This window comes from Crassostrea angulata, chromosome 7 (genome assembly GCF_025612915.1).
Source record: "Crassostrea angulata isolate pt1a10 chromosome 7, ASM2561291v2, whole genome shotgun sequence".
Classification (NCBI taxonomy): Eukaryota; Metazoa; Mollusca; class Bivalvia; order Ostreida; family Ostreidae; genus Magallana; species Magallana angulata.
In genome coordinates, this window is record NC_069117.1 from 57,206,015 (window position 1) to 57,216,753 (window position 10,739).

The 10,739-nt window shown below is 35.5% G+C and overlaps 1 protein-coding gene across 2 annotated transcripts; it reads left to right on the forward strand.

The window, feature by feature from the left end:
• The first annotated feature begins 3,220 nt into the window (after positions 1 to 3,220).
• On the forward strand, positions 3,221 to 10,476 carry LOC128156826 (fibronectin type III domain-containing protein 2-like). 2 transcript variants are annotated; one of them, XM_052819131.1, is made up of 8 exons: positions 3,221 to 3,719; positions 5,816 to 6,130; positions 6,300 to 6,584; positions 7,011 to 7,307; positions 7,446 to 7,640; positions 7,741 to 7,833; positions 7,942 to 8,403; positions 8,818 to 10,476. In XM_052819131.1, the coding sequence occupies exons 1-8, from the start codon at positions 3,422 to 3,424 to the stop codon at positions 8,820 to 8,822; spliced, it is 1,950 nt and encodes a 649-aa protein (XP_052675091.1). In that variant the 5' UTR covers positions 3,221 to 3,421; the 3' UTR covers positions 8,823 to 10,476. The 2 variants fall into 2 exon arrangements, with proteins under 2 accessions (XP_052675091.1, XP_052675090.1); XM_052819130.1 differs by having other exon boundaries at positions 7,942 to 10,476.
• Positions 10,477 to 10,739: the final 263 nt, after the last annotated feature.

A 10,739-nucleotide genomic window follows, 5' to 3' on the forward strand; every position in this document is an offset into this window, starting at 1 on the left:
TAAAATCATAGTTAGCAGTTAGTTTACATTAGCCTCGTAAAATTCCGGATCTGTAGAACCATATTAAGAAGACATTGGATGTTGCTATCTAATTCTGACCTTGGATGTAGCTATCTAATTCTGACCTTAGATGTAGCTATTTAATTCTGACCTTAGATGTAGCTATCTAATTCTGACCTTGGATGTAGCTATCAAATGCTGACCTTGGATGTAGCTATCTAATTCTAACCTTAGATGTAGCTATCTAATTCTGACCTTAGATGTAACTATCTAATTCTGGCCTTGGATGTAGCTATCTAATTCTGACCTTGGATGTAGCTATCTAATGCTGACCTTGGATGTAGCTATCTAATTCTGACCTTAGATGTAGCTATCTAATTCTGACCTTAGATGTAGCTATCTAATTCTGACCTTGGATGTAGCTATCTAATTCTTGCCTTGGATGTAGCTTTCTAATTCTGACTTGGATGTAGCTATCTAATGATGACCTTGGATGTAGCTATCTAATTCTGACCTTAGATGTAGCTATCTAATTCTGACCTTGGATGTAGCTATCTAATTCTTGCCTTGGATGTAGCTTTCTAATTCTGACTTGGATGTAACTATCTAATGCTGACCTTGGATGTAGCTATCTAATTCTGACCTTGGATGTAGCTATCTAATTCTGACCTTAGATGTAGCTATCTAATTCTGACCTTAGATATAGCTATATAATTCTGACCTTGGATGTAGCTATCTAATGCTGACCTTGGATGTAGCTATCTAATTCTGACCTTGGATGTAGCTATCTAATTCTTGCGTCAAAACAAGTTAAAAATGACGCGGTTCCAAACAAAGCCAGAAAAATCATGTTGATTTCAGAAAGCCATGACTGAATGGCCGGCAATGAAATAGACAGGCCTAAATCACATTGCTGTTTGACACAACTACCTAAAATCCAAGCTCTTGTTAAATTGGTTCTAATTAAACAGCAAGGCCTGGGCAAGAACGTTACAGGTTCGTATTTCGGGATTCCGTGCCTTATGCACACATAAGTTCAAAGGCGCTGTAATTGTAAAGTTGTCGGTAAACAGTACAGAAACAAAGTATTCCTTTTAAAGAAATGATTGGCATGTGATATGAACTATCAGTATTATGAAATAACTTCATGTTATGCCGAAACTACAACATGCAATTTGCAATGTTTTGTTGTTTTCCGAATACACATATAACTTAACTTTACATTTATAGTAGGCGAGGCTAGAGAACTTCCCGATTAATCTTTTTTGCGTTGACCCTGAGGTCCACGCAGAAAATATATAAGCAAGGTTAAACCGGATGCTATGGGGGAAAATTCAGCCTGCGCATGAGCTAGCCTGGTTCCTGTGCGTAATGGGTAGCTCAGGGAACCAGGCTAGCCAACGTTTATCTGAATCGGGATCGGGATTCCGTGCCATATGCACACAAAAGTTCAAAGGCGCTGTAATTGTAAAGTTGTCGGTAAACAGTACAGAAACAAAGTATTCCTTTTAAAGAAATGATTGGCATGTGATATGAACTACATGTATCAGTATTATGAAATAAGTTCATGTTATGCCGAAACTACAACATGCAATTTGCAATGTTTTGTGGTATGATTGAATAATTATGTCACTATAAAATTAAAGTTTAAATCTCAAGAAAAATGCATCAAAATATGAAATTTTTAATTTACACAAAGCTGTCACTGCATAGTTAACAAAATAGTGCAAATCGTAATGTGTGCGCAAATAGTAGAATTCACCGAATGCCTGATACTATATATGCAAACTTCATTCATAGATAGATCATAATTATTTCAGAAGTATGAATCCTTTAAATTCTGAGATAAAAAGTCAGGGCTATACATACATGTATACGTAATACAACGAACAAATGTTGTGGTTAAAAGCAGAGGGCTAGAGTCTGTGGAATCACTGATAATCTTAAGGCTTTCACGTTTTCGTTGTAAACACATGCAAATGGTCCACATATTGTAGTCCTTTTTTAAAGGACAGCAACTTGTACATGTATATAATTAACGTATGAAAAAGTAATGAACGTGCTAAATAAGCTAGGGCTATGTCTAATTCATGTAAGAGAAATTCTTTTGTAACCGGATGATAATTCACAATAAACCTACACAAACGGAAAGTTTTTTGTGTTGAAACACCTAAGGCAATATTTCCATTTTTTATTTTTGAATAAACTGATGATTAAGTGACAGCATGCCACTATACACTCAGAACGAACTTCTAATTAAGTTTTTGTTGTTTTAAAACAACGTATAATCTGTCACATTTTGTCAGTATTCCGTGTAGCGATATGCATATATATGCATTAGATATGCAGCAGTTATTCCACAAACGTATTGCCAATATTTCCTTTATCAGAAAGTAACTAATTCTCTGATATTAATAACATTTTATTTAACTCAGGAAAATTTGGTTATTGCTTCCAAATGTATAAATTGTGATAACAATCGGTATTATATTCTTAAAAGCAGTTTTAAAGTATTCTTAAAATACTTGTGAGATCAAGTTTAAAAAAAAGTTTTTAAGGTGGTATGGGACACCTCCATATTGTGAGGTAATTCCAAACAAATCATGTGTAATTTCCTAACTTTTTTCTAACAGCGTAGCGCAATGGGATAGAGACATTTGAATCTGTAAGTCATGATTTCGATTCCCGCTGTGGCTCTTATTATGTTTACCTTTCAAAAAACTTTTAAAACATTATTATTGGTCAAATATTGTTAAACTTGAAAATTATAAACCGGTAAAGGTATTTTGATATAATGTATTTTTATCCACATTAATATCGACAGGTGTCCTATATCTATTTAATGCTGCCTTTAATAAATTTAAACCAAAAGACTAAACAAATTAATAAATTCAGTTATACCTCTGTAGATCTTCAAGTCTTTTTAAAGAAATGTATACAATTTTTACCTTCTAATGTGACATTGGACATTTTTTTTTCAAGTCTGTTTTACAAGAAAAAGTTTATTAACAGTCTACTTTGAAACGATTAAAATTGTAATTAAACAAATTAATCAAGATTTCAGCTATGTATTTCGTAAACCATTTAAAACCATAATTGTGTGTTTCCTGTATATACCTTTTTTCCCATTCTTATTTCACAAACAGCCTTAGGAAATCGACGATGTTGCATACGAAATGAGCGGAACCCAACGTCACAGAAGGTGACATATATTTTACAGTGAGAGCAAGAAGCGACAAAAGCAAAGGCACTGAGCTAGGAAGCAGTTCCGGGCATGACGAGAGGACTCTAACTCGAAGCTCTGTACCAAAGATATTTTTTAACCTCAATTTTAGTTCAGGGTTTTTACTTTTTATAATTTGATTTTTTTCTGCACGGATAAATTTACAGGAAAAGAAAGCGGGAGACAAAATAAGAGACAATGTGGAATTTATTGGGATTTACAATTGTGACAATATGTGTGTGTGCGCATCAAATTACAGCGCAAAGACAAGAAAAACTTACAGCCATGAATGGATATTTAAAAAACATTATTGCTAATGCACAAATAATGCAAGCTATGGTGCAGGCTGAATTGGGACAAAATATTCCAAACCCAAAACCGAATCCCGTGTACGACAACTTCCTGGAAGCCGGTGAGATGAGACTCCAAGTCTTGGAGGCCAGTACCGCGGCCTTAAAGACGGCCATTGGATCACCCAATAAAAACTGTGAAGTCAGTAAGTATAGAACAAAATACCCAATTCTGTGTGGGGTTTGTTAATGCACTGCTGCATGAATTACCTCGGCTGTTTGTCTCCAGTCTTGATGGCAACATCATAATGAACGTAAACCTGTCAACAACAACTATTTGTCCACATATTTTGAAGGTTGTTCTTAAACATATTGTTTTAAAACCACAGAACAAGCACACGGAAAGATAGAATCAACGATTTATTTTAAAGATTTTACTTCAAGATTGCATAGTATACTAGCAGCATTATTACATTTGATATAACATTTGATATAGTAAAGACGAAATAATGTAAAGATAGTGGTGGTATTATTTACAATTATACAATTATTTCATCTTTTAATGGAATGTTTTTCTTATGAATATTTTAACAAATATCGAAAAATAACGTCAAGTCTCTTTATTTCTCGAAATTTATTGAAAAGTACCATCGAGACATACCTCTCTACCCTCACAAAAGTGTTATAAATAAAGAGAAATTTAAAAGACTCTATATAAATATGCAGTGCATCTCGTGAACTCTATGCAATGCTTGCTGTATAGTAAATATAGTAATTGTGGCTGACCGAAATAGCGGTTCCGGGAGACCGAACGGCGCAGTGGTCACCGGACCGCGGTTGTTGACAAATGGCAGTGTCACGTAAACAGGACCGCTTAATTGTTTCCTTAAGTGAAGTTTGGTTCCCGTTGAACATAATGCCAATAAACAGAAATTAATGTTGTGTTTTAAAAGCGGCGTGGTCAGTCGCTAGAGACAGTTACGGCAGTCTAGGCCATCTTTGCCAAATGATGTAGGTTCATTACTGTTTATAAGACAAATTTGGTCCATGACTATTTTCTAGAGTCGTTAAGTGTAAAATTAATGAGATTATATATTTCAATTTTGTTTACCGACAAAAATCAATAAGGCCATAGCTAAAAACATTTTCGACAAACTTTAAGAATTCATATCCAAGAGTCTGAAGATGTTAAATTAACAAAGATCACAATGGTTACTATCTCTTACCAAGAAACAAATCAATAAGGTCATAGCTTTTGATGTTTGATTTAATCTTAGGCGTTGAATAAGATGATAAAAATAATGCACATGTATTAAAGTTGTCTGACATTTGAACACGTCGGAATTTTGTTCATTTCCTAACTGTATTAATTAATTAATTATGAATTCCCAGCACGGAGCGCCAGTCCAGCGTCGTGACTTATTTGACAATTCGTGTAAAGGATTGACATTCGATTAACAGTTTTAAGTTTTAATGATTTACTGGCTTGTCACGGTCCCTTGATGTACGGCGTTCAGGCAAAGCTACAATAGGTTTACAGTCTCTCTAAACGGTGAATACAAATGTAGACATTGTGTAATATGTTAATTCAACAAGGAGATTTATTAATGAAGTCACAAAACAACTGAAGGTCTGTCAGGTTATATAACGTTCTGTCCAAAAAAATTATAATATGTGTACATCAGAATTGTAAAGCATGCTCTATGTGCCTAAAAACACGCTAAAAATAACTATAACTAAAGTTAAGTTGTAGACAGAACAAATATTTTGTAAAAACGATGAAAACACCTTTTCTCAAACTGAAAACAAGCTCGACATTTATCTCATTACACTAAATCTTCGACTGTTTTTGTAGATATTAAACCATAATAAATGTTTAATAATGAACTTTAGATGACAATTTCCGCCATTTGTACCAGAATGTTACCAAGGATCTGTAACTGTCTGCAATAAAATTAATACCACAAGCAACAGTCATCCTCGGTAAAATCATGTTATAGAACATACATATATCACATTGGAGGATATAACTTTTTAATGAATAAAACATTTTCCCGTGTTTGTATTGCATCGTAACATACTGTTTTGATAAAAAGAACCAATCAGTATCCATTCTAGATACAACTCCTGTTATGTAACCGTATATATTATTTTTGTTAAATTAAAGAAAATGGTACCCCTACACACCTAAAAAAATATGATGCAACACATTTGCAAACCATAAATGGTTTAAGATTTACACTCTTCTTAGTATATGCTGTTCATATTACTGTCAAACTGACCAATATGTGTACCGTTTCAGCGCCCCCTCCGCCCCCAACCAATGTCATCGCCGAGTCAGCCACCATGGACAACGTTTCCTCCATTGTTGTCCGGTGGGACCCCCCGAATCCCGTGCCAGACAATCTCCAGTACAAGGTGTACTTCTCCGCCATTGACGAGAGCGGGTACCAGGCCGCGGGGGAGGTCGTTTTCAGGATCTGTGACTCTACCCAAACAAGCGCCTCCATTACGGACCTGTCCCCCCGCTCTCGATACCAAGTTAGGATAGGAACAGTTGCTGGTGTTGTGTCCGAGTCTTCCAGTACTCCGGAGCTTATTGAAACCCCTGATATCAGTGAGTCCATAGGCTGAGCTTTTAACTATGATATGATCTCCAAAATGCTTGTTGTTAGTCAATATATTAAACAGCTAAGAATTAAGACGTCAAAAAACAAAGTTTGATTAATGTAAAACGTGTTAGTGTTGAAAATCTAAAGATGCGTAACTGTACCTATGTATTTTAGTCCCATCCATGCCAACAAACGTAATAATGGAGGCCATCAGCCCTAACAGCGTCGCCTTAAAGTGGGCTCCTCCAGATATCGCCGGTGAGATCACTGAATACGTCATTTACTATATGGAGGATGGTAACCCACCCGTGATGACCGACGTCGTGTCCCCTCCCGGCCAATATCACACCGTCGAAGATCTGTCGGAGGGAACCCGCTATGTGATGGAAGTGGCTGCGAGATCCAACAATGGAGAGGGACCAAAGAGTGTTCCACAGGAAGTCCGCACCATTGACTTCAGTAAGTCGTACGCGGTTGAATTGCATGCATACATGTAGCTTTTACTTAAAACTCTATTAAAGGGTAATGATATTAAAGAAAATACCCAAAATATTTTCTGACGCTGTTTCATTTAAAAGATAATTGGTAATATATTTTCCATTTAAGAGGGCTCAATGGTCGGGGCCATTTGTAAACTGTATTGATCCTCTTTAAAAAAAATGAGCTCTATATAAAATTATAAAAAAATATCCAAATTTAATAGATAAAACAAATTAATTATTCCTTTGCTAAAATAGCCTATAGTTAAAGTTTCCATGTCATAACATTTTCGGTAGATTTGATTTATAATTTGTTGACTATCAAGCTTCCGTAAAACGACCTGGCCAATTTTGTCTTTTCTTTGCGCTGCTTACGAAACAATGCCATTCTAATGTTTTATTTTAGACCCACCACATCCATTAAACTTGAACTGCACTGCCGTCAACAAGACGACTGTCATTTTGACCTGGGAACCACCCGTTTTACTGGCCGGTGACGGCATAATTCGAGGATATAACATCAATTACACTGACTCCAGGTACAGAGAGTTCTATTTGTACAAGACAAAAGATGCTTCTATCGCCACAGCTGTTATAGACAACCTGGAGCCCGCTACTATGTACTACTTTCAAGCGTCTTCAAGAACCAGAAAAACGTTTGGAGGAGGCGGTGCTGTCGTCATGTGTCAGACCAAAGCAGACGGTAGTAGGATATTGCTTTCTGCTTTTCAAGTTTTCTTTAGCCATATACATGTATTTTGTTTCCGAGTAATTAAGTCAAATGTAAACAAACAGTATGTAGGATTTTTTTTAACAAACTTCTTTCTTTCTTTCGTTACAGCGCCTACAGCCCCTAGAAATGTCCAGCTGGAACTTTCCCGCATTGAGCCACCTCAGCTGACCATGAGATGGATACCTTCACTACATACATATGGCCCACTTAAAAACTACACTCTCCACTGGGGCGTCAAAAATGGAGCCCTTAGAAAAGAACTAATTGACCCAACCCGACTTAGATGGATCTCAGATTTCCTAGGTAACTTATCCAACTAACACAAAGTGTTATCAATATTATCAGTTCATCACTGTAACAATAAGTCGAAAATAATAAATATTCGATCTTATTAATTCTTTAGATGACGACACAGTCCATGAATTTAAATTATATGCTGTGAATGATGTTGGGTTTGGTGAGCCAGCCATTCAAACGTTTAAGACACCAAAGCGACGTAAGTGATATTTGTGGTGTGATCGTGGTATCATTGTTTATGAGATATATAATACATACAATCAGATTTACATTCTTATCATGAAATACTGATATTTTTACCACACAGAGACCATCGTTCCTCCAAATGTCACCGTTGATCGAGTAAAGGGAGACTATAACACAACCATGCTGCAGGTTAGATGGGACCCGCCTCTTCATCCGGTGCAAGGATACGACATTTTGTACAGGAAGTTTGAATGGGTGTACAGTGGTCGTTGGCACCTAAAGGAGATTAATGATCCAACAGCGCTAGCATCGGAGATCATCGTCAACAAACCCGAAAACTCCTTTATCGTCGTAGTCCAAGGAAAACCAGTCCGAGGTAGACCCCCGCATTTCCAACAACCGAACTTTGGTGGTCCCATGGGAAATAACAACATGGGGCAACCCTCAATGAACAGAGGTCAAGGAGGCCCGGGTCGTGGCATGAACCCTGGTCCGGGTGGAAACCAGATGAACCCTGGTCCGCGCGGAAATCAGATGATGGGAGGACAAAATCCGTTTAGAAATAACAATATGGAAATGCAAGGTAACCAGCCCCAAGGGCAGTCTCTGTCCGTGTCCTCCATGTCTAATCCCGGCATGCCTCAGCAACAGCAAATGCAGGGAGGTTTTGGAGGACAAAGGTTTAGGCCTTAGTTAAAGAAAGCTTTGGAGAGAGCCTGGAACTAGATTGAAATTCATTTGATTGTGATGAAGATCGATTTAACATCTTTGAGAGAAAATATAATTTATAAAAAAAATGTACAAGAACAATACATTTTCTATTGTTATAGGACAGACATAGTTTTGCATATATTTATTATTTCGAAGTAAAAATTGGTTTAGATATACAGAATTTAGATCAATGTATTTATATGTTCTTGCAACAAGAGATTCTCTTTGCATGACCTTATATAGCATTGCTTTAAATGGTATTGAAATCCGATTTTGGCTTTTTCAGGGTAATCCCTCTTTGCAAAGTAAACCCTTTGGAGATGTGAGTGATGCTCATATTCTCTCTATTTCTTCTACAAAATGACAACTCATTACACTGAGATGGTGTGCTCATCAACGTTCAAGCCTTTTAAAGGAACAGGTGGTAACCATTTTGGATTTTTTATGGAGTTTCCAAAATAATGAGACTTTTAACAATTTGCTGAAGACATTATTTAACGTTGTCTTGTGCCCATTACGTTTGAAAGGAATCGGAAACATTTTTCAACACTTCTCCTGTTGCATACCTGTGTACAATGTATATATCGTATGGTTTAGTCGAAATAGTAATAAAATGACTTATTTTTAGAAAATAAGGCTGACAAAATGTGTTTCTATATAGTAAGTTATATACTTAAGATGCATGTTCACGTTTGTAATACATAAAACACTGTGCCGGATAATTATGCCAGTGCCAAGGTAGTATTTTTGACGATATCCAAAAATACACATTCAATGTTTATATTTATATTCATACTGATGGCCATTTGTATAACAAATATGTGTATCGTCGCTGTAAAGCCATTATATATGCCCTCAGTCAGGGATATGAAACATACATGGAACAGCCATATTGACATGTTATTTCGATGGCTTCCGCGACTAAAGATATAGTACCAAAAAAAATGTTTGTGCTCATGGCGCATGAATTAGCAAAGTGTAATAATAGGACATTGAACGTCGGTGATTTCCATTGCAAACATAAGGGGAAATATACACTGAATGTAAATATTATTGTATCGAACTTGTCAAGTGAGATATTCACCTTTAAAGAAGAAATTGCTACAGGAAAATTATTTTTCCCATCGGAAAAATAAATTTCCCATAGGATATTTTGAATTTCCTTCCAGAATAAAAGAAATTCTCATTGGAATTTAAATTCCGATAGAATTTTAAAATCCGATAGAAAATCTTTATTTCCTTTGAGATAACTAGCTGCCTGAATCAAATTACTGTAAAAAATACTTTTCTTCCATGGAAATTTATTTCCAAAAGAATTTAAATAAAATATGTCCTATAGGAGAATCATTTCTCCTATGGGAATTATTGTTTTCATATAGGATATTATTTTTTGAAGATAATTATCTTTATAGTGAGACCCACTAAAAACAAAAGTGGTTATATACTCTCTATACAATGGTCTCTCATGGATTTTTATCAAACTTCATTTTAAGCGGATGCAAAACTGCCATCTTGGCACTGGCATAATTATCCGGCACAGTGTTATAAATGAATTCAACGATGGAAAATATTATAAATGAATATAAGGGTTTATATAAGCGTTGAGGAACATGATCAATGATTATTTTTTAGTTGTAATGTTTTCTATATATTACATTTGTACCGCATTTAGTATTTTCCGTATCAGGCGATTATTAAGGAATTTGCTCTGTATTTTCCATATTCATTTCATTTCATAACACAATTATATAAACAGTTACTCTCCTCTTCGTACACATAAAAAAAGTAAACTCGCATCAATAATTTTAGCTTTATGTTACCTATAGAAAAATGTAACAGATTAGACGGACCACTTGTATCCTGACTCTCAACTTCCAACTCTTAATTAAAGGTAACATAAATGTGGCGTAGTTTTAGTGAATAACAATAAAAGGATCTGATTATTTGCTTCATTTGTATTTCAAGATATGACTTTCACATAAATTACGCTGTATAAGTCAATCGCATAACAAAGACACAATAAATAAAAAAAGTATATTTTATGTATTATTTTATGTAACGAAGAATTTTGAGCCGGGTTGAAAATTGAGATCAAAGGTGTTGAATAAAGACCCTGGTCCGTTGAAAATTGACCCGCATCGTGGAATATTTATCACGAAACCGGTTCAAAATTCAACAGCAAATAAGCACAAGTTATTTAAATCATAT